Raw genomic sequence first — 24,327 nt, forward strand, 5'->3', positions numbered from 1 at the left:
TGTGGGCGTGTACGGGTGTATTCCTTTCTCTAGGGTGTCTCTTCAGGCAGTAGAGAGAACATCATACCATGGAAGGCAAGTGTCAACCTCATATTAACTTTGTCTTTCGTGTCGTCAATTTCATTTACTGCAGATAGTGCAGTTTAAAGTGAGACTATTGTGATAGTTATCTGAATAGTATCGGTGTGGGTACCTGTCAGTGGCGTTCCTTTGTGGCGGAAGTTCACACCAAACCTATCAATATCTCATCTACATCACGAGGTACGGCCACGATGGCGTGGAGTTCGATTGCCGGATCGGGCCCAGGATCTCACTTATTAATTATTGTTATTATTATTATTATTATTATTATCATTATTATTATTATTATTATTACTATTATTATTATTAATTATTATTATTATTATCATTATTATTAATTATTATTATTATTATTATCATTATTATTATTATTATTATTATCATTATTATTATTATCATCATCATCATCATTATTATATAATAATAATAATAATGATAATAGTTTTATTTGGCAATGAATCAATATACATGAAGTGCACATAATGAAAAGAATACATAGTTCGAAATAACAATTACAATTGCCGAGGATAACACAAAAAAGCCTGTAAGCTTATTTCTTCCACTTTTATGAGGAGAGCTGATAATTGTTGACTACTCCCCGTCCCCGTCTTGTTAGTAGGTGACAGAAACAGACCCATGCTAATACAACGCAATCAAGAGTCTGAAGAGACATTAATTGGAGGACTCAAGAACCATCTGCAGTCAGTGAAATTCAAGAAATGTTATTAGCATGGAAGTAAAGGTGATATAGCCCAAGTTGGAACAATAAAACAAATTCAAATCTAAATATGATAATTGGAAATGAAGGATATATGTTGGAACTGTGCATGAATTTGAGACTAGGTATGACAAATTGGTGAGTAGGAAACAGGACCCTATAAGCGTTGCTCCTTTCCTGTATACTATTAGGTAAATACAGGCACAACATGGTCATCACTCTGTTAACCTATTAGCCCTGACATCTTTTGTAATTTTGTTCTGATAGTACTAATAACTGTTGCTTTGAGTTTCACTAACTGAAAACTCACAGATCTACAGTAACTAGTATTGGTTCTTCAGCCTCTCATAGGCCTTTATGGTAATTCGCCATGGTCTTGGATCATGTGTTGGACTCATGATTGATAGCTACTACCCTCCTGGACGAGAGCTCAGAGCTCATGTATGACCGATCTATGGGTAATGCTGTGACCTGCACACACACGCTCACCCCAACTCCCTGCCCACGAGAGTTGGAGTAACGGCTCGCAGCACAGCAATACTGAAATTATTTCAGACCTGGGTGGGATTCGAACTCAGACCTCTGAGTTTGCAATTCCGAATGCTACCACTGCGCTGTTGAGCTGTTTGTATGAAGTGACTGTATTGTATTAGTGTAGATCTGTTTCTATATTACTGGCTAGCAGAGTGAGAATGTTGCCAGAAGTCAAAAGTGAAGTCAAATGTGAAAAAGAAAGAGGGAAAAGTAGTCAAAGTTGAAAACAGTAGATCTTGGGCCCAGTTTCAAAGTTTGGAGACCAAGTCCCAGCCACTCAAGGCTGCACTTTTCAAAAAGGGGGTGATGATTTGTGTGCCTTATAATAAGCATACCACTCAGGCAAAGGTTCGAATCCCAGTAGGTGAGTGTCTTAATTCCAGGGGAGATGATATTGAGGGGTTTTGAAAATGAACAGCAGGGAAGTGATTTTTTCTAACATTCATCCTGTGAGGAGGTACTCAGGTGATACTATTCATGGCTAAAGATGATTCCAAATAACCTCAGTTGACTGTATTTGTACTGGCAGGGACTTGACATGTTATTCTTGTCAGTGCTAGGTAATTTTGTTTCAGTTGTGCTACACTATTGATAGCCAAGGTAGAAACCCATTTCAATTAATCCTGTCTTCAACAACCAGAAAATGTCATCTTTTTCTGTCTTAATGTTTGGTTATTCATTTAGTCATGTGACCCTATGGATAGGGAGCATCAATGAAAAGCTGGAACCATGCAGGAATCAAACCTGGGACCTCCCACTTTCCAGGCAAGCGTGCTTACTGATCACACCACGGTCGCCTCTAGTGACCACTCCCATATCTCCCTTCCATGGGCCTCTGCCAGTGCAGGAATGTGCACTGCTGTGGGATCCTACTCACTGTGCTGTGTTGGATAGAAAGTGCCACTGAAAAACTGGCACCTCCCAGGAATTGAGCCTGAGACTTTCCACTGCCCTGGCATGCATCTTTTTTTATGAATGGTGATTTTAAGTATGAAAAGGCTAATGTATCAATACTAATAGCAATAATTTTTCTTCCAGATTGGAAGTCATTTATAAGAGCATTTGTAATATGCCTGATGCTGATTCAGGTGGAAGGGCAGTACCTGTACAGAGGCCGTATTCAACCTCGTCTTCCTCCATACAGATCAACAAGGTGAGTTCTTCATATTCTTCTGAATGAAGATTTCTATGATTTCAGAATTATAAAATCTTATTATTTATGCATCAGACATAATAAATTTCTTTGTACAATTCACTATTTGAAGTCATTCGAATTTAACATGTTCACTGATCATTAAATAAACTGCCAAATTTTGTCTACTCCTCAGATACCCACAGCAAATCCCATATAATCCTCCTCAAGGCTACAATCCTTATCTTCAGCATCAAAGACGTTATGATAACTTCAGAAACTATGGTGCTCGATACCAGGCACCTTTGCAAAGGACATATTCACAACCTATTGCAAGTTCCATTGTTCCACCACCAACTTTCTTACCATCTTCAACATTGGATCTTCAAAGAACTCATCCCTTTAGTTCAAGGGACATAATATCACAAACTCCTCACCTTAGTCAAAATGCTAATGTTCAAGGTACAAGTTATGGTGGCATTAATACAGGTACTAGTTCTGGTCCTGAAACCCAGATTAGTAATACATATGATTATTCCATAAGAAGAGATGATACTGATGATTTAGTGAAAGCATCCCCTCATGAAGATATGAGTGATGCCCAGGTATACCTTGAAAGTGGTGCTAAATACATTCCAGTAAATGATGATGATGATGGTGATTTTCATCAAAATGCTCATGAAAGCAGTGATCCTCATAGATCAAGTATGAGCGAGGTAGAATTTCATACAAACAATGATATTGCAACACGAGTGCAGACAGGTTATAAATCTCATAGCACAGCACTTGACTCTGAATCAGATGAAATTGTAAAATATAGTAATGGGGATGATAATGACAGAAAAGGTCAAAGCACTGGACCTGATAATATAGATGCTCAGAGCATGGATACATATAAAAATGAGACTGAGAAAGAAGAGAACAATTCTAATGGTTATAGCGAGATAAAAGATGTACAGGGCAAGAAAATACAGAGTGTAGACACCATTGAAACAGAGCTTCCCATCACAGAAATAACAACTCTATTTTCAGAAGAATCACCAGCTAAATCTTTATTTGTGATAGCATCCAGCACAGAGGAATCTGTTGATGACATCAACCAAACAATCTTACAACCACATAGGCAATTGATTTCTGAAACAGGTAGAACTGATGAAATGACTCAAGTGAATGAAAATGACACAGAGAAAGAATTTTCCAATACTGACACCCTATCATCCACAAGTGAGAAAAAGGATGTTTGTTGTAATGACAGAAACTCCGAATCAGGTTCTACTGACAAACAAGAAACTACTCAGAGCAGTACTCAAGATGAAGTCCATTACAAAAGTGTTATAGACAGTAGTTCAGAGCTGGAAAAAGATGGCATTGCATATGAAAAAGATAAACAACGTGAGGAAATTTTAATAGCGGGAGAAACAGTGTATCCTAAAATTTCACAGCCACCTCTGCAACATGCTCTCGCATCTGAGCAAGTTCAAGAACCTGTAAAGATTGAACATGAAAATCTAAATTTTGAAGTAAAGGATTCATACACATCAAAAGACACAATAAATGAACACACAGAAGAAGGCTATGTAGGCAATGAGATGAGTAAAGAAAAAGAAGAAATCTTTATAATTGATGACAACCCAATGAATGAACAAATAACAGGACCACATGAGTTTTTACACCACATAATGGATGACCAAACACAAAAGCCTTATGTTGCAGAACAACAAGCAGATGATGAAATACAAGATTTAGAATTCAAACAGAAAGATGCATTGGATGAACCAGCAACTGAGCACCAGGTGGTTAAAGACAACAAAGATGATCTCAACCAGGACTCTCTACATTTTAGAAGCCACCTAATGGATGATGAAACACCAAAGAATCATGAAGCTTTGCCACAATATGCAGTAGTACAGGAAGCACAAAAAACTCATACATTTTCCGAACAAACACCTTACAGACCAACAGCATCAACAACTGCTGAGTCTGATCCTTCTGAATCAAACTTAGAGAGACCATTTCCAGATACAACTCCTTCTCATACACTCCAACATTCCCCAGAATATGTCGAATCTAATCCCTCTCACCACAATTCCCCAATGAATCCAATCTCTCCTAGCACACGAATTCCACCGAACCTTTACCCATCACAAACACAATTTTTGCAGCCTTATCATGGCAGAAATTATCAGAGGCTTCCATCTGTACATGCAAAAAATTCTACTTCTATTCCTTTGGGTCCAACCAATCCACAGCACTCACAGCAAACTTCCACACCTCTTCTCTCATCCCAAAAACAAAATATATTTCACCCTATTTCAGTATCTGCACCTAATTTACCATCTCGTACCCCATCTATTCTACCTCCACAGTTTAACACGACTTTCTACCCTCAGTCCCTCATTCACGAGTCCCGACCTCATCTGTCTTTACGTCAACCACCACCACAACCGACCTTCCATAGATCTCCAGCCTCTCATCAGCATTCTTCACCCAGTTTGTACAATGGCATGAATCGCCCAGCTCCACCTAGATTTCCTTCAGCCAGGCACCCAGTTGTACCCTTCACACCTCAAAACCATCATAATCCAAATATCCATCAACAGCAACCTTCAAGGCCTCCTTCAAACATCCACCAAACCCCCACTGCCAACCGTCATCCTCAGTCTCCTTCAGTCCTTAAGTCACCCCAAACAGTCCCAGCCCCAAACACGTACCAACAACTTCCAAACACTCAGGACCCATTAGTTCATCCTGATACTGTTTTTTATAGGAGTCAACATCCACCACCATTCCACACCTTGATGTCACCTAGTGGTCAGCTTCTGTATCCAGCATTAGGCCCTGTCCCAGGCCCTGCTCCTGTTTTTCACTTCCAGTCCAGTGTGGATTCTCCAGAAAATGATCATTTGCCCAAAACACATTACTTCCAAGTAAGGACAATTAGTGATCAAGAGTATTTAACAAAATCTGACCTAAAGTCAAATGATCAAGAGCCTGACTTCAATAGGAAGGAACTATCATCGGAATTACATGAAGGAAGGAGTGAAGCCTCTTATGGAGAGCATTTCAGTTCTAGAGATGGGTTAAAGTCTCAAGGTACTACATTTTCTTTTTCTCACAATATCCATCCTCAGAATTCACAGATCAACACACAACAAACTCCTGTAAGACGTTCACAAGAGGTTCCCCTTTATCACCCACCTGCCTCTCATCAGCTAGTAAATGACACATCTATTTACCAATCACCAGATGAGCAGTCCCTCCATAAGCAACCACGTCAACAAAATTATCATCTATCCCCACAACAACATAATTTTCTTCATCAACCACAAAATCCTCCTGCTAATCATAATGAAGATAATCTTCCTCCTTATTTCCCCTTGCTGAATTCTACTCATTTTACTTTAACTCCTAAACAGTCTGCTTCAGATTTTCAACCTCATACAAGAATTCATCCTCCACAACCCACAAATAGCAAACATCCACCTTTCCTCCTTCATCAACCAAGACCACAACAACAGATACAAAGAACTAAGCTTCCTCCTCCAGTGGTTATGGCTGAGGACAACCTTAAAACTGTCCCTGATTTAGCTAAAAGCCAGGTTGAGGTACTTCCACAATTCAATCCAGCAAGCAAGAGGGTATTCAGGCTGAATACTAATCCTCTTCCTCAAAAGGAGTCAATCAAAACTAAAGCACCTAATGATGATCCTTTCACTATTATATCAGGACCTTCTAGCCACAAAAATGAGGAACAAATTCACTCACCTGTTAGTGAAAGTTTGATTTTAACATCTGGAGATAACAGCAAAACAAATCTAGCAAGTGATACAAATCCTGTGTTAAATGAGGATCAAAGTAAAAATCTTTCACTCATAGTACTGGATGTGAATGAAACAAGAAAAGATAATCTACTTGCAAATAACTATGATAGTTCATTATCACCAGACACAACTGAAGAAACTTCAAAAGCTTCAGTTAAAATAACTACACCTAGGAGTTTCCTATATACTTTTGAAGTGGGTAATAACAGTAGTGCTGTAACACTTGAAGATGATTTCATTTATACAGTTCCTTTCAGTGGTTCAAAATACCATGAAACAGACATCAACCAAGAGTCAAAACTGCACAGCAAAGGGACCTCAATTCTGACACATACACAGAATCAACAAGACTCAAACTATCAGAACAAAGAAGAAATCACAATTCCAGCCAACATAGAGAAAGCAGCAACACTTAGGACCCAAGGCTCTAGCCAGACAGCAAATGAAAATAAAGAGATACATACAGAGCATAAAGGTACAGGGTTCATTATAGAGTATGATGATTCTATAGATCAGTCTTCAAAAACACCAAAGAATTATACCAACCAGCACAACCAGGATATAGCAGGAAATACTAATAGATCTCAACTCACTCTTATTACTTCTCATTCTGATGTGTCCTTGTCAGACAATAGTAGTTCTAAATCCGTGCCACACAAGACAGACAGACCTTTTATCATTCCCTCTGCTCATGCAAATCCTTTAAGGCCTGTTATCATACCCAAGGATATTTTACATCGACATAAACAACCACACCTGACAGAGGAATCTGAACAATCCTATACAACAGTGCCCCTTCAATCACATAACGAAACATCCGAGCAACAAAGATTACCACTTCCTCCAACACCACAAACTAACCCCACACAAGTAATACATCAAGACTTATTGAAAGAACTCGCATCAAATTCACCTGTTCCATCACATGCTCTTCCAATGAAACCTTTGACAGAGAAATCACAACAGGAACTTCTAGTGGCTGTGATTAATGCACAACTATCTTCACTACAACCTAACACACATGCTGGAGATAAGCAAATACAAGAGCCTTCAAATTCCTACCAAGATCAACAAATAAGACCTCAGTTACGTCCTATTACAGATGAACCTCAACCCAGCACACAGGAGCCTCCATCACCTCACACAATCCCGTCTTTGCAAAATCTTTCCCTTCAGCATTTTTCTCAGCACCAACCTCTGCCTACCCAAGAGTCATCCCAAATATCCAATGCACAATTGCAATCTTCTTCTGATTTCCCATCCAAGCAAGTGAAAGAACCTACATTAAAACATCAACTGCAGTCAGCAAGTACTTCTCTTATGCCTCATTCAACACTCGACCCTCTAACAAATCTCAAACCCCATCAACAAGATAAATCTCCCCTAATTCAAACAAAGCCAGTCATTATTCATCATCCCCAACCACCACAGCCTTCCCTTCTTCCACAACTTCCATCAAATACCCAAACTGTAGATGAGTCTTTCAAAATACATTTACCTACAAACATTTTACCCTATACTCCATCTGAGGAAGACAAATTCCATCTACCAGGAAGAGATATTGTAAATCATGGCATATATGGAATACCAGACAATGCTACAGAAGTCAGAAGTGATACTGATGTAACTAAAAAGAGCAAAGCTGGGGAAGTAATGCATAAGAGTCTTTACTCTCTTCCAGATTTCCTTAAGGATGCTATAGTCATAGATAATTCTTTGGCTGAACCACTCCAAGTGAAAATGAGCCAGAGCTATGGGAAAGTTACCTATAATTGATTAAGATTTCTTTAGTATTTTCTGTTAAACACACACACATCTTTTTTTTTTTATGGTTTAACGTCACACACTCCCCCCTATCAGGAGGCTAGGACGGTGGCAAGATTCGAACCACCCTCACCTCGACCTTCGCCGCCAGTAACGACGCCCAAACCCTCAACAAGAGGAAACTACGTACAGTATAATAGAGTAAAATCTTCATTTTCATTCCCATGTTACACATCTTTTAGTGCTTCTCATTTCAACCATAAAACAATTGCACATTATTTCTCCACAAGAGACATCCCTCAATGGAAGAAAATCTGACTGGAAACTGACATTTTTTATCCAAGATGCATGCACAATACATTAGACAAAATACAATCTTACACTGCCCATCATTAACACAGTACTGAGAACAATACAAAATTTCTTCCTTAAGTGACTTACAGGGTATTCTAGGGCTTGTTGTTTACTACTTTGGGACTGCAAGTCTGTGTATTTACCAAACTGTAGTATGTGTGTGGGGGGGGGGAAGGGGAGAGGCAAATGATTGACTAGATAGGAACAACTGTATTTGTATGAAAAATATATATATAGAATGAAAGACCATAAATGCAACAATAAAAGGATATACAACTATCTAGCTTGTTTTTCAACTGCCCTTTATTTAATGTCAAATTACTTATAAATCATCTGGTGTAGAATAATTTATGACTACTGCACAGTACACTTTCATTATCAATGGAGATCAGGTACATTAGGATCAACTTCCCTGGTGGGACAAAGCAGAGGAGTGCCTAACCCAACCTATATTTGTTAATTGGATAACAAAACTATTAATGTAAAACTCTTATCCTTTATTTCCACTTATCCTATTTCACATCTTTATAAACAAATTGTAGTTTTAGCTTATTTGTCTTGTACTCTCAGTTAAAATAATCAAAACAACTTCTGGCATGTAGCAAGAAACATGCAAAACAAAAATGCCATTTGCTTCAAGTAATTTTCTATGACCTTTCCTACATCATTTACAAGGAACAAAATTCAGTAACCCTTCCCACATCCAAACCACCATTATCTGAATCATTGTTCATTATCAAATAATTGATGTGTATTGTATATAACTTTTATTCCTTAACCTCTTCAATACAATTCAAAATTCTACTGGGCAGCATCGGCTACCAGGTATAGTGTGTCCTCCTTATACGGTAATTCTTTATCTGGTAAATTCACAGTTACGGTATTTGGTAATTACTACCCTTGATTCTATTTACGGTAAGAAAAATTCACAGATACAGTATCCGCTAGATATTTTGAAGAGGAAAGAGCAGGGAGAAGGTACGTCTGCCATATCCTATTATTACATGTTACAATGGGTTCGGTATACGGTAATTTAAATTTGTGGTAAGGTTTTCAGGAACGCATATGTACCGTATAACGAGGACTTACTGTATACGATGATGGATCACAATACCCGTGTTATAAAATATAAAGTTACATTACTTGTTCTCTTTCACTCTGAATATTAATAACCACAGAAAACATGATCAAGCCAGTTCACAAAATACAGGGGTCACTCAGCTACAACTACAAAATAAATATAATCAACGACGCTGATGCTGGCATCCTTGTATACCCACTTGAGCCTCAAGACACCTACATTGGCATCATTGTATGGAAGGGGTTAAGAATGAAAATTTAGCACGAGAGTGGCGTAATGGACACTGGGGGTCGGAATCATTTTACATCGTGAATCTGAATGCCCTCCAAATCCAAACATCCTGAGGTCCAGTTAGTTTCAATATGGGAGGGATTACTGTACAATACTATTCATACAACTGATTTCACAAAGGACAGCAAACATGTAAGAAGTGCATAGTTTCTTTCACCCCGTAGTAAAAATACAAGAATTCTCCAGGAAAAGAAGAAAAAGAAAGGAGGAAAACAAAATCAAGTTTTGCACTCATTGAGGGGCTCAGCACGAATATTTTCCAAATCCAATCTGGAGTCCAGGTCTTCATCAATTTCTCCGATCACTGCTCTGTAAAATTCAAACATGAATGATCAATCAACACAGAACAAACCTAGTTGAGACACCATCTACCCTAGACATCTGAACCATACCGATGACACAACACCTGATCTTACCAATCACTAACAATGTATAGACAACAGTACAAAATTTCTTGCTTGTGTGGCGTATGAGCCAACTTGAGGGATACTGACAGATACCTTTAGGCCATAGGTTGGCAAGACAGAACCAGAGCAGCATACTAGGAGAGTACTAATCAAATCCTGCCATTCCCCACAATTGTAAAAATTCATAATAAAACTATTCCATTTCAATCAATGCTGTCCATCACGTTACATTATCAAAATATATCCTATATAACTTAAGAAATCCATTAACAAATCCCTATACTGAATGAACATAATAAATGGGGACTAATGACAATATTGTGTGACTAGTGGTCCTACAAGATGGATGGCAGCAAACCATATCCTTGCTGCACCCATACCAAAATAAAGCAGCTAGGTTGTACTAATTTTTTTCATCATCTGTTCTAAAAGAAGGACTTTCATACCACTAACTCACTTCCCTGCTCTTAAGTGAAGCGAGTTAGAGGGAAGGGTGATAATATAGTATCAAGATGGAATATTAGAATAAAGAATTTCTTTTTCTTTTTTCTCTTATGAATGATACATGAGAAACAAGGTGAAGATGAGAGTAAGGGTGGAGAAGGAGTTGGCAGATAGTTGATAAAAAAGTAATGGAATGGTTTGGACACATGGAAAGAATGAGTGAAAAAAGATTAGTAAAAGAGGTGTGGAAGGAGTGAACCTGAGGGGACAACTGAGGATGAGATGGATGGATAGGGTGAAAGGAGCTTTGAGCAAAAGGGGAATGTCTACTGAGCAAGGAAGAGAGAGGCAGGAGATAAGGGTGAGTGAAGAATGGCTGTGTAAAGATGATATTGTGATACAAGGAAGGGTGGGGATGGGGGAGTAGGGAGTGGTTATGTGTGAATGATATTTTGACACAGCCTTTAGGGATTACTCCCTGTCTTCTCTCTTTTTTGCACAAGGGGACACAGAGGGGGGGGGGGTGTCACTGATTAACTGAGGCAGTCTTGCTGTGGACGTACTGTATCTTGCTTCATTGCTTCTAATTCAGGGCAGTGAAGAGGAGACAGGGATGACCCTTCATCCATGAGGAGCTAAGATGAGAGGGAGGAAAGGGTGAGTGTGGGTAAAAGCCTGTTGAATTGACTTTCTTGTAAGGGGGGAAAAAAGTCCTTGGTATATAGACAGATATTGATAGATGAAGACTACATACATATACCAAAGACTTCTTCCCCTTTACACTGCATAAAATTTCAACAATTGATATGGGAAGCTGGTGACAGTTTGGGAGAGTGTGTGAAAGAAGAAAGTTGAAAATAAACATGGGTAAAAGTAAGGTGATGAGATGTACAAGGGGTGAAAGTGACAGCAGACTGGAAGTGAGCATTAAGGGAGAGAGACTAGAGGAAATGGATAGTTTTAGATACTTGGGTACGAATGTGGCAGGAAAGGGAGGAGTGGAGGTGGAGGTAGAATTTAGATTGAGAGAAGTGAGTAAATGCTTTGGTGGATTAAAAAGTGTAATGAGAAACAGACATTTGGGAATGGATGCTAAGAGGAGATTGTATGAAGGAGTGATTGTGCCAACAGCACTGTATGGGACAGAAACATGGAACATAAGAGAGGAAGAGAGAAGGAATTGAATGTGTTTGAGATGAGGTGTCTGAGAAGTATGATGGGGGTTACTAGGCTGGATAGAGTAAGAAATGAGGAGGTGATGAGGAGAATGGGGGTGGTAAGGGAGTTGGGAGATAGGGTGAATGAAAGAGCATTGGGATGGTTTGGAACTTTGGGCACATGGAAAGAATGAGTGAAGAGAGACTAGAAAAAGAGGTATGGAAGGCAGATGTGGAGGGAGTGAACATGAGGGGGCAACCTAGGATGAGATGGATGGATGGGGTGAAAGGGTCTTTGGGGAAGGACGGGAGAGGATAGAAGACGGGTGAATGGAAAATGGTTGTATATGGATGATGAGGTGGAATGGGTGGGGGGATGGGGGTGAGGTAGTATGTGCGAGAAAAATTTGACGCAGCCCGAAGGGATTTCTCCCTGTCTTCTCCTTTTCTGCATGAGGGGATGGAGGGGGGGGGGGGGTTCCACCAATTTAATGAAGCAGTCTTGCTGTGAATGTGCTGTGTCTTGTGACACTGCTTCTGACCCAGAGCAGTGGACAAGCTACAGGGATGACCCATCATCCAGGAGGTGCCAAGATGGGAGGGAGGGTAGAGGGTGGAGGGGAGTGGAGTGTATTGGGGATGGAATGGGTGGGAATGGTTTTTATGCCTTTTTTTTTTGGCTACCTCCCTTGTAAGGGGGGAAAGAGCCTTTGGTATATGTATGTATGATATCAATCAATTCTATAAAAATACTTACACGTTGTCTCCTCGGACAATATAGAGACCCAGAACAACTTGTTCCACTCCTCGCTGCGTACTGTAAACACGTTCATGGCATTCATCTAGAATCAAGTTTATTGTCTGGTCACATCCCTTCAGTGTACCCTGTCAAAATGTAATAAGACCATTATAAAATAAAATCCATTAATAAAAGTATAAGAAATACAATGAGCAATATGTTCACTGCTACAAAAATAATAACTGTTCGCTTGAATTTCAATTACTGTAAATCCACACTCACAGCAGTCAGCATGGTCCTCGGGCTCTTCTATAGATATCTCTAAGAAGAAATATTTGACTACTGTGTTGTTTTTGTGTGGGATTATTTGTGTGTCACTGGATTATAATAAAAGAAGGGGCACAATCATCAGTTGTAAGCTCTCCCTATGGGAAAAGTTGGAGAACTGTCTCTTTGCCACATATATTTATAAGCCATCAACATCCTCACATATATTGAAAAGTGCAGCCATGAGATGGTGACACCCAGTTTCCACACCCAAAATTTCTCATTATAAAATTTCAATGGTATCTTCCAGCTTTTTATATATGGAGGGCTGAAAACTGGTGACTATTCCCATGCTCCAACTCCTATAAGTCAGTAACAGAAACAGACACACAAACCTCTTCAATATGAGTCAAATATTCATGCACACATCAGGTTGCCTAATGTATGATGATGCATCACAATACATGCATTACAAAATATTAAGTTACTGCTATTATACTTGTTCTCTTCCACCCTGAATAAATATAATGTCACAGAAAATGTGATCAAGCCTGTTCACAGAATGTTTTTTTTTCAGCTACAACTACAAAATAAATATAACCAAGAAAGCTGATGCTAGCATCTTCGTATATCCTACTAGTGGCTCATAAGGCATATATAGGCATTATCATATTCAAGAGGTTAAAAGATTATCAGACTGGCCTTCCACATGCTTCACTGGTACTGACAGTTGAGAGTCCGTTTGAGTAAAAGCATCCTCAATTACATGATTTTATTTTTCAAATCTCCAAATTATCTTTCTGTATAGCAATGCTGAATGATGAACTAGAGATTGTATTCCTATATGAATGCTGGACATACTGCTGAAATATTCTTAGATAAGTCTAGATTTCAGTACGCAAAATCATGTTCTAGTTATTCAAATGGAGATTGGAGGTACGATGTGACAGGAAAATTAGCCCAGTGTGATAACCCCTTATAAGAGTCCAAAGTTCTCTTCCCTCACAGATCTATAGGAGAGCCCAAAGCCCACTGCCAGCCACTGTGGGGATGCATGATTCTGTGAAACTTTGTCTAACTTTTACCCATATTCCATTTGTGCCAGGTGATTTTATTTATCTTATCCACTGCAGCGACAAAATTAAGTCATTTACTGTACTAGAAGAACAATAATTATAAAACTTATATAAGCAAACAATGTATAAATTCTTACCACAATATTTCTGCCATCTGCTGTGATAATTGATACAAGATCTGAGAGCATGGGTTAAGTCAGATTTATAAAAAATATGGTAATAATAATAATAACAGCAATATAAATATTTAAAATTTAATATACATATATATATATATATATATATATTGATAAGTATTTTAGACAAATTATTTGGATGATGGAGAACATATATACAGGGGAAGGCTCGGAACCCTATACACTCTAACGTTTCGTTCGCGTAGAACTTCTTCAGAGAGTGTATGTAGAACTGCAATTGGAGTTTATGTACTAAATCTAATTATCTTTTCGGACACTTGGGAAAGGTCGTTTTTCTGGCGTGTTTTAGAATTAAAATACTAGTTTCTTTAGCTAAATTGATAAACCCTCCTCGATGATTCGATGAATTATTAGTAGAAATATATGCTGATTCAACAATTCTTCTAGTGAATTTATCAAAACCTTTATGTAGTACTTCAGCTTCTCTCCAGTTTGGTAAATGATCGAATTTTTCCGCATGAACTACTAAAGAATTAGATGTCCTATGTGCTTTTATGTCGTTTTTATGTTCATAAATTCTTTTTTCTAATCCTCTTGACGATTCGCCATAATAAGCCATTGAGCAACTATTGCACGGGATTTTGTATACGACGCTGTTTTCGCAAGCGTCGTATACAAAATCCCGTGTAATAGTTGCTCAATGGCTTATTTTGGCGAATCGTCAAGAGGATTAGAAAAAAGAATTTATGAACATAAAAATGATATAAAAGCACATAGGACATCTAATTCTTTAGTAGTTCATGCGGAAAAATTCGATCATTTACCAAACTGGAGAGAAGCTGAAGTACTACATAAAGGTTTTGATAAATTCACTAGAAGAATTGTTGAATCAGCATATATTTCTACTAATAATTCATCGAATCATCGAGGAGGGTTTATCAATTTAGCTAAAGAAACTAGTATTTTAATTCTAAAACACGCCAGAAAAACGACCTTTCCCAAGTGTCCGAAAAGATAATTAGATTTAGTACATAAACTCCAATTGCAGTTCTACATACACTCTCTGAAGAAGTTCTACGCGAACGAAACGTTAGAGTGTATAGGGTTCCGAGCCTTCCCCTGTATATATGTTCTCCATCATCCAAATAATATATATATATACATATATGTATATATATATATATATACATACATATATATATATATATATATATATATATATATATATACACACATATACATACCAAGAGCTTCCACCTTATAAGGGAAGTAGCCAGATAGAGCATACAGCCACTTCCATCCACCACCCTTGTTACCCTCGCATCACACTCCTCATGGAATATGGGTCATCCCTGTTTCCTGCCCACCACCTGGGGCAAATGCAATGCAGCAAGACATTGTGCATCCACAGCAGGACTGCTTTACTTACATGGTAACCCTCCCTCATCATTCCCTCATGCAGTAAATTGAGAAGAATCTTTTATGAAGACTGTATCCTTAGAACTCCTGAGCTATGGATAGACCTTGCAGCATTAAGATCACTCATAAAAAAAAAAAATATATATATATATATACATATATATACCAAGGCTTTTTCCCCCTTACAAGGGAGGTAGCCAAAAAGGAAAAGGCATAAAATCATTCCCACCCATCCCTGAATACACTCCACACCCCTCCACCCTCCCTCCCATCTTAGCACCTCCTGGATGACGGGTCATCCCTACACCTGTATATATATATATATATATACATATATATACACACTCTTGAGTCTCTCGATGTTGATAGCTTAGAATTAAAGTGGTTGATAAAAAAGTATATATATATATATATATATATATATATATATATATATATATATATATATATATATATATATAATAACTAAATATTTCTTGTACTGCAGATTTTGGTGGTTATACCATTTCCAGTCTGAGGACACACTGGTCCCACATCTCTGCCTGACCCTTGCGTATTGGGATGATTTATGATCGAATCATTGCCTCTCCTTGTGAAGTTGGGCCATGTAAGATTGCAGGCTCACCTGGGATGTTGTCCAGAAATTTGTCTAGCTGACTCCCGTCAGAACTTAGGTCCCTTCCTTAAATTACATTCCAGAAAAGACAAGAGTTAAATTAAGTAAACAATAATGCTACCTTTATGAAAACATACCACATTTTATTAGTGGTGCTATTGGTATGACAAAGTATATGATACTTTGATTATATAGATTGAAATGCCTTCTCCCTACTCAATAGGCTACTGTACATGTTTAATTAATAACCAATATAAGTTTTAGAAATGAGGTTTGGCTCTTCCAAAAATTGTACATTTACTTGGATATGTCTAGACGACCTCTTCACAGCCGTGGTGATCCGCCACTACAAAATCAGCATAAAAAGGAAAACAGAGTTTCTGGAGTTTAACTTTCATGATTTTTTGATGCTCTAATGACTGCTGCTATACACTTGAGGGCACTGAACCAAGCCCATCACCAGGGGGCTTCAGTGCACAACACTACCCCAGATTTGGTAGGACCTGTGGTAAGCAGTTCCTCTCAATGCATAAAAACAATCCAGGCAGAGAACTTTTTCGGTGCTGGACCACGTCTCTTCAATTGTCTACCCAGAGACATAAGAGACCTAAAAGGAGTCAGCACCGAGGCTTTCAAGAGGTGGCTAGACAAGTTTTAGACATCATGGCGATGAGCCTCCCATACCACACGGGTCACGGTCAGACTTCAATGGGGGCTGCATCAAACTCCATCTTTGATCAGCTTCAATACCTGAAGTGCGAGCAGAGGTGTGGAAGTGGTGAGTCCCCAGACTGGCCGTGGTGAGGTCACCTAAATCTACGACAAGATATGCAAGTATATTTATTGTTCGAGGTAAGAAAACAGACTAAAATCTACCAAATCCAAAGCGGCCAGTTATTGTTTTAGTTACTACTCAGATTAAAAGGATACGGTTTACGTAGCTTTCCAGTGCTTGGGACATAATCAATACACTGCTTTCTGATTCTAGAAGAATATTTCTAGGGGGTTGTTTACGTGAAGTCACACGTTTTGTTTTGAAAACGTATGTTTGAGATGTAAAATCGACAAAGAAAATGTGCTACTCTATATGTAAAAGTGCTAGATTGACTTAGTTATTCCTAGTTCTGGATGATAATCAAATTTTCTTTGTTTATTTCTTGTTTTTAAAATGTCTTTTTGTTGTTATAGGAAACAAATAACGACACCGATAATTTTTATAACGACAAAATTTGCCACTTACCTGTTATTGTTCAGACATTAATCAGTTGCACAACTTTATAGGTTACCCTATTCTAAATAATCTATTTTTCAATAACAAAAATAACCGAAAAATCATGATAGCGCCATTAAATGAAAAAAAAGGAAAATCTACCTCATGAAGCGCGCCGAATTTGTCGGCTCACCTATACGATGTCACGAGTCGTGCCAGATGGCATGCGCAATAAACAATTACTCCCTCCAGAGTAACGTTGCTCCCCGATCACGGACAGGAATTAGAATTACTTCAGAAAATCGACTAAAACACATGAATCTGTTTTCCCTAAAAAAATCGTAGACTCAGAGGTGACTTGATACAGGTCTTTAAGATTTTATAGGGAATTTACAACATCAAAAGTGACAAAATTTTCACATTGAATGAGAATCAGACAAGAAACAATGGTCTCAAACTGTCCGGAAATAGATTCAATTCGGAAGTGGGTAGAAACAACTTTGCCAACCGTGTAGTTAATGAATGGAATAAACTTCCTGCACAGGTAGTGCAATGTAGTTCAGTTCGAAGCTTTAAGAATCACAAGCCCACCGGCTTCGCCGGCCCTGCTCCGCAGGGGGCTTTTGCGCTTCGCGCAAGCTCGCTTCGCTCGCGGGCGCTTCGCGCCCTAGGGCTTCGCCCCTGTTTTAACCTTCTTAGGAAAAGGCGGAGAAGTAACATAACCCCCTGAAGAGTGCCCCTCTTCTTTGTCTTCTTCGGATTCACGGCTTCTCTTCGGGAAGCCATCGGAGCTACTTTCGTCATCGCTAGAGCGGTTTAAAGCCACCATCACAGCCTCGATCTCCTTCTTCAGCTTTTCCTCCAGCTTTTCTATTTTCGAGAACAGTCGGGCGCTAACATATTCCGCCATTCCTCCTCTGAGATTTTGTGTATGTCTTCCGGGATGTTGTTTGTCCTGTCGGACTCGTCCACTTCCTCGGGAATGCGGGTAGCCGCAACTAAAGACGCTTTTGTGGGCCCCTTTTCCTCCTCTTCTCCCTCTAAATAATCCTCGAACAACTCTCTGTACACCACGTTAACAGCAGGCCGGGGGGCAACACTTTTTCCAGCCCTTCGCCAGCCCGTATAGTACACCAAAGAGTCCCAGTTCGTTACTCTAGAACAGGCTACATACAGTTGACCGTGCGCGAAGCAATGTACAGAATCCAGCAGTAACCCACAGCGATCAAAAGTCTGTCCCTGGCTCTTGTTGATCGTCATAGCGTAACTCAACTTTATCGGGAACTGCTTTCGCCTGAAGGGCACGGGAGTGTCCTGCGACTCCAGAGCAATTCGCGGGATCAATACCTGTTCACCCCGATAAGCACCCCCTAAGATTTTCCCCACCACAATGTGTTTCTTGAGGTTAGTGACCATCACACGTGTTCCGTTGCATATCATAGGAGGACAGATGTTCCTCATCACCATCACGATACAGCCGATCTTCAGCCTCAGATCGTGCAACGGCACAGACGGGCTGGTCATGGAGTTGAACACTGAAACCTGGATATCCGTTTCCTGATCCAACGGCGTGTCCGCGCTGTAGTACACGACCTCCTTTTCCTGGTTGAGATCGTAGATCATCTTGTTCACAGAGTCGACGTCGTCGTTGGTCGGCGAGACTATCGACCGCTTTTCGAAGTAGGAAAGGTTCAAGTGGTTCGCTCCGAAGTCGTCGTAAACTTTGTAGACCAACTCCTCTCTCGAAGTCGCTCGCACACCGAAACCCCTTCCGAAGTAGATCTCGCCGCTTTCGCGAGACCCGATCGTCAACAGCTGCTTCGCGAACTTGCTGTTCTTGACGTCGTCCTTTTTTCAGTGGGCTAGTTCCTGCTCCTTCCCTCCGTTTCTTATCACCGGCAAGATCTGACGAAAGTCTCCTGCGCACACAAACACTTTGCCCCCCATGAATTCGTCGTTGTCCATGATGTCTCTAAGAGTGATATCCACAGCAGTCAGCATGTTCTTGTTCGCCATTACGACTTCGTCCCAGACGATCAGCTCGGTCTGTTGTAGGAGCTTCGCCAATTCCGTGTTCTTCTTGACGGAGCACGCTTTAGTTTCGTCAAACTCCATTAACGGGATCTTGAACATGTTGTGGGCCGTGCGGCCCCCGGAGAGGGGTGTCCCGCTTTTCGTAGTGTGCGCGACCGAAACGGGAAACGAATCAAAAACGGGTCAAGGTTTAAAAATTATATTATTGATACCTAAGTAAGATGCTGTAATGATTATAATTTATCTTATATTATTTGTTTTTGTTTTGTTATCATTTGTCTGTCTGATTTTCATTTATTATTAGTTATACGTTAATTTATTATTATTTACTATTTACCTGTTTGTTTATTATTTAACTATACCTATGCATTTATTCATGTATTTTATTTGTTATTTACATTATCATAGTTTTTATTTATTTTTTATTAATATGATTTTTTTCCGCATCCGACCTAGATATGGATCAAAAGGTCTCCTGTCGGCATGCTTTGCCTTTGTAATCCTTTGTAATTCTTTGTACGTGGCCAACATTCGTCCCTTAGGCCTTAAGCACACTGGCGACTTTGTAGAGCCACAAGTGGCTGCGTTTTGTGGCGGGGATATTTTCTCCCATAGGTTCCCATTGTTTTCAAGCTTTGCCGATCACACTTGGTGGGTGTGATCGGCAAAGCTTGAAAACAATGGGAACCTATGGGAGAAAATATCCCCGCCACAAAACGCAGCCACTTGTGGCTCTACAAAAGTGGCCAGTGTGCTTAAGGCCTTAAACCGATACAAATACACACTGTACACCAAACACCTCGAAAGACTTCACGCCAAACACGAACACCTGATATGCCACATCACACCTAGGCCGCATTCTACAGATTTCCTGTCGTCTACGCCAAGATCTAAGAATATAAGGTCTAACCACTTCCGACCGAATTTCGAGGGAGTTGGCGCAGCGGGCCCGTGAACGTCACCTGGCTGTTGAAAGTGGGGTTGGCGGGTCCTATAGCTGTCAGTTGAAGCTGGTGCGTCGTGTAAGAAAGACGTTCCCTTCGCTCGCACCGCTCCACGCAATTAGTTATATTCTGACAAATATTATATAAAATATATATATAAAATATTATAGTTCCTGTCTATATATATGAATATATAATATATATGATATATAATATATATATATATATATATATATAATATATAAAATATTATAGTTCCTGTCTTCCTTGGCGTTTCACAGTTTTCTTCAGTGTTTCACAAAGAGAAAATGGACTCAGCCTAATGACGTCAGAAGCTGCGCAGAAGAATTCAAACGATCTGACCTGTATATTTAGACCTTGGTCTACGCCGTTTCCTCCACGGTTATATACGGTGACCAGAGGGCGTTAACGTATCCTTTTACAAGCTTAAACTCACCGTGACCAGACGTACCGCGATGTGCTGGGTCCTGTCTGACTAAGTACCACGGACATAAGTCCGTCTGGAACCACCGGCAAGCATGAGAAAGGGTATAGTCAGCGCAAGGAGAAATGACCGATAAGGCGGGGCTAGGAGATTTCCCGGTGTTGCCACACATGGGCATCCATGGCGAGAACGTGCGTGTGGATGCAATGTTTTCTGAATGCAGTGTGAGGGGGGCGGGGCCAGAGATTAGATGTAGCGGCAACGTCGCTCTCTCTTTTCCATATGCCATGTCTAGACTCGAAGAAACGAAACCTTTGTATAGAAAAAATTGCTTTGATTTTTACCTCAGTGGTGGTGTGTGACAAAAATTATAATATAATCATATGTGGCAACATTATAAAATCATAAAATAGAATGATAAAATAAAATAAAATTATGAAATAATTAGATGTGGCACCACAGGGGAACTCCCAGTGCTGCGCCCTAACGGCCAGTTCTCAGTGCAACGGGTATAGTAGGTTCTCAGTACACGTGCTTTGGATGGTCAGGCATCAGTCCCCGCTGGATTCATTCATTCATTTTGTGTGTTCGATTCATACTTGTCTTCCTCTCGCCGGGAAAACGACTCCGCTACTTCAGAGAGTTCCGTCGGCGGGGGAAAGCCAATGACTCAAATATTATGATAAAATCTATTGTATGCACACCCGCATAGAGGCAGTTACACTCCCTGCGTGGCACACATACACACAAGCACATTGCAACCAAGAAAACACGACCACACGCACAAACATTTACATACGCTGTCTCTCCTGCTGAATTTTATTCTATTTCTTTCTCTCCTGCTGCATCTTCTCGTTTCAGTTTTACCTATCACAATAGACAAATAATTATATACGTGATTATATACGCACAGGTCAGGGTTCAAATCCCTTGGCAGAGCTTCTAAAATGAATAAATAAATGGAAAGATAAATGAAATAATAAATAAATAAAAACCTGACTCTCCCTACGGCATTGCCTTCGATCTCTTTCCTAACTTTGTTGGTTGAGGTTTTGGTTAATAAACATCACAAAAAGAATCCCTCTCAAAGTACTTCGAAAACCGAGCACCGATGCGAGCCTCTGGCCACACATTAGCCTCCTAAATCATATCAAAGCGCTTATTGGCAATAGGCGCTTTTTCGCATCACTTTTATTTTTCTACAGACTTTTTCACCTTCCATAAAATCTAACCCTTCGAAAGCAGATGTCCTTTCCTAGAAATTCCATATTCATATCCACGTTCTAATGATCCAAGTCACCCACTCTTTCATGTGTGGAGATGAAGAGGACATCAACAACCCATCTCTACAATAAGGTATGATCTAAGTTAAGTAAGGTCAGGTGTGTTAATTACCGTGTCGGTCCCCTGAAGATGAATTGGAATTGGATTGTTGTTTGATGAAAGATTGTTGCAAGGGGTCGAGTATGTTAGACATTCGGGTAAAATGCGCAAATAGTGAGAGGAGAACCTCAAGGGTAAGTTGTGGTGGGATCAATTTGGCATAACTATGTTATAAGAGGCTCGTAAAAATTGGGGTAGATGGCGAGGGGTTACATTTTTATGGATCAGCTGTTTGTAAACAGCACAGTTCATTGGCGAGGGTTTGCGCAAGCTCGCTCTCCACCTAGTCATAAAAATGGCCGGGAGTTTGTATGCCGTGTATATGTTTTGCTGTCATAAAACTTCTGTAACCCACGGAAGTTATGCAGAGATTCGAAATTGCTTAAGTAAACAATATTGCATATAGACTTGTAACAACGAATCTGATTGGAGAAAGGGTGGAGAAGAATGAATTGGTTCACGATTGTAATATCACACCCTTAGGGGAAGATCTTAAATATAAAGTTAAAGATCATTGGACTAAAGAAACCATGACGTCACCGCAGAACTTACCTGGGACCTAAGAGTGCGTGTTCTCACGGAATTCGTAGATTGTACCTGGAGAAACACACAGTGTAGCCGGTATTCAAGAAAGAAAAGAAAATCTACAAATATTTCATTCCCCCTTGTCTAAAGTAAAATATATAGTAATTGAAAAAATAGTACTTATATGCACAGGGCCTACCTACTAAAAATCTGTAAATTAATGCAGAAAAAGAAGTAACAAGAGAAAGGTGGGTGAAAGTGAAGATAGGGGAAGTGACAGTGGTGAAAATTTAAGAGATGAACGAAACGAAAGTAAAGCGTACGAAACTGTTCATAAATATCTGCTGTCTCAAACCGTTGGTTACGTTGTTAGGACAGAACGATGGGCTCACATATAGTATGATGGTCTTAAAATTTCCTTTTGGAAATTATTAAGAATAAGAGAACTGAAAATAAGGCTTAAGGAGACAATTACAGTAAGCTGTTCAATGGCTGGGGCATGGTCTGTATGTGGGAGATACAGGTGTATAACCTACTTATCAGAGTGGGAGCCAATTGATATGGATGACACAGTAATGAGAGGATAAGCAGGGAAGCTTACTGGATGATGTCAAATGGTATTTGGTTTTTCAATAGTGTAGCCAAGCAAAGCAGGGACATAGATGGGGCATGGGGCAGCAACCAGGAGGGTCCAAGTCGGTGTTGTGAGTGAAAGAGCATTGCCAATTACTTATGATGTGGTTAGCAAATCAGCCATTCTTACATCGAATGGACAAACAGTGTGTATCTGTTGAAACCTTCAAGGATTGAAAAATGGAAGAGAGTACAAAGACCACCACTACCAGGTACTTGCCACTGGCCTCTAATCAGAATCAGACCATATATTATGATAGGATGATTGTCAATCTGTTGCCTAGACTGTGGCTTTTACATATTGAAATTACACATCTGGAGAGCTTTTATGGACTGAGGCTCAGTCTAGGCCAGTTATCAGCATGAATGTCAATGCCAGCTATATGGGCATGTGGCAAGTTTCCCTGATGTTGATCCTACTCATAGGGTTGTCTCCACAAGAGACAACATTCAATGGAGAAGACAATGGGATGTCCATAGAATTCATGGCTGGGGCAAGTTGATCAAACCTGTCAAGAGTTGTTTGGAGTGAGAAGGAAGGGTGGCTATATGGGAGCTTGCTTGGAAAGACCATGGGGACTGGCGTAGGCATGCGAGTGAAGTATATACATTTTTTTTTAACTCTCTCATGGGTAGGTTCAGTATGTGGTGAGAACTCGAACCTACACTGTTAGTGTATGATTCACACCCTAGCCCACTGCGCCATGGAGCGATGTGTTCTGTTGTATGTCTTATAATGATGGTTGATGATGAGTTATTACTGGAATTTTTTTCAGCATCTTTAGCTATGAAGGTCTAATGAGAAAGTCCTTTATGATGGACAACAGAGAGAATCATCTCCCTGATGCCCATTTTCAAGACCCATAAACACCCTCACCTTCATCTCCAGGTGGTCACCATATTGGGCCCCAAGATCTCTATAAACTGAGCTATTTCCTCTGCTTTTTCACATAAGGAGACACACCCAGTGATTGCTCCCCTTCTCCTACTATTATCTGGCGACAGAAATGTCCCACAAAGTAAATGATACATTTCTTCTCAAAGAGATCTATGGTAAGACTCGGGGACTGTTGCCAATTAGTGTGGGGCTGTGGGTTTCCAGTGAATGAAACTCA

The 24,327-nt window shown here is 39.8% G+C and overlaps 3 protein-coding genes across 4 annotated transcripts; 1 reads left to right on the forward strand and 2 right to left on the reverse strand.

The window, feature by feature from the left end:
• The first annotated feature begins 2,376 nt into the window (after nucleotides 1-2,376).
• LOC143039498 (uncharacterized) lies at nucleotides 2,377-8,158 on the forward strand. The gene is made up of 2 exons (XM_076209621.1): nucleotides 2,377-2,486; nucleotides 2,662-8,158. Exons 1-2 carry the CDS (start codon nucleotides 2,410-2,412, stop codon nucleotides 8,060-8,062), a joined length of 5,478 nt encoding a protein of 1,825 aa, XP_076065736.1. The 5' UTR covers nucleotides 2,377-2,409; the 3' UTR covers nucleotides 8,063-8,158.
• Nucleotides 8,159-8,884: 726 nt separating this feature from the next.
• LOC143039499 (U6 snRNA-associated Sm-like protein LSm8) lies at nucleotides 8,885-17,121 on the reverse strand. Of its 2 annotated transcripts, XM_076209623.1 has the most exons (5): nucleotides 16,969-17,121; nucleotides 14,004-14,044; nucleotides 12,542-12,669; nucleotides 11,191-11,262; nucleotides 8,885-10,085 (listed from the first exon to the last, which is right to left on the reverse strand). In XM_076209623.1, exons 1-4 carry the CDS (start codon nucleotides 16,997-16,999, stop codon nucleotides 11,211-11,213), a joined length of 252 nt encoding a protein of 83 aa, XP_076065738.1. In that variant the 5' UTR covers nucleotides 17,000-17,121; the 3' UTR covers nucleotides 8,885-10,085; nucleotides 11,191-11,210. The 2 variants fall into 2 exon arrangements, with proteins under 2 accessions (XP_076065738.1, XP_076065737.1); XM_076209622.1 differs by lacking the exon at nucleotides 11,191-11,262 and having other exon boundaries at nucleotides 16,969-17,114.
• A 997-nt stretch (nucleotides 17,122-18,118) lies between these two features.
• LOC143039334 (ATP-dependent DNA helicase Pif1-like) lies at nucleotides 18,119-18,871 on the reverse strand. Its single transcript, XM_076209213.1, has one exon. It carries the CDS (start codon nucleotides 18,869-18,871, stop codon nucleotides 18,119-18,121), a length of 753 nt encoding a protein of 250 aa, XP_076065328.1.
• Between the last annotated feature and the right edge of the window lie 5,456 nt (nucleotides 18,872-24,327).

Source organism: Oratosquilla oratoria, chromosome 26 (assembly GCF_046742065.1).
Source record: "Oratosquilla oratoria isolate Oo_2021 chromosome 26, ASM4674206v1, whole genome shotgun sequence".
Classification (NCBI taxonomy): domain Eukaryota; kingdom Metazoa; phylum Arthropoda; class Malacostraca; order Stomatopoda; family Squillidae; genus Oratosquilla; species Oratosquilla oratoria.

Excerpts from the sequence above, each read along its gene's own strand:
- LOC143039334 (XM_076209213.1), bottom strand. The coding sequence starts at position 18,871 with ATGATCTACGATCTCAACCAGGAAAAGGAGGTCGTGTACTACAGCGCG.
- LOC143039498 (XM_076209621.1), top strand. The coding sequence starts at position 2,410 with ATGCTGATTCAGGTGGAAGGGCAGTACCTGTACAGAGGCCGTATTCAA. Across the intron at positions 2,487-2,661 it reads CCTCCATACAGATCAACAAG|ATACCCACAGCAAATCCCAT; the intron begins GTGAGTTCTTCA and ends TCTACTCCTCAG.
- LOC143039499 (XM_076209622.1), bottom strand. The coding sequence starts at position 16,999 with ATGTCCCAAGCACTGGAAAGCTACGTAAACC. Across the intron at positions 14,045-16,968 it reads ACTGGAAAGCTACGTAAACC|ATCTTGTATCAATTATCACA; the intron begins GTATCCTTTTAA and ends CCATGCTCTCAG. Across the intron at positions 12,670-14,003 it reads CAGATGGCAGAAATATTGTG|GGTACACTGAAGGGATGTGA; the intron begins GTAAGAATTTAT and ends ACATTTTGACAG.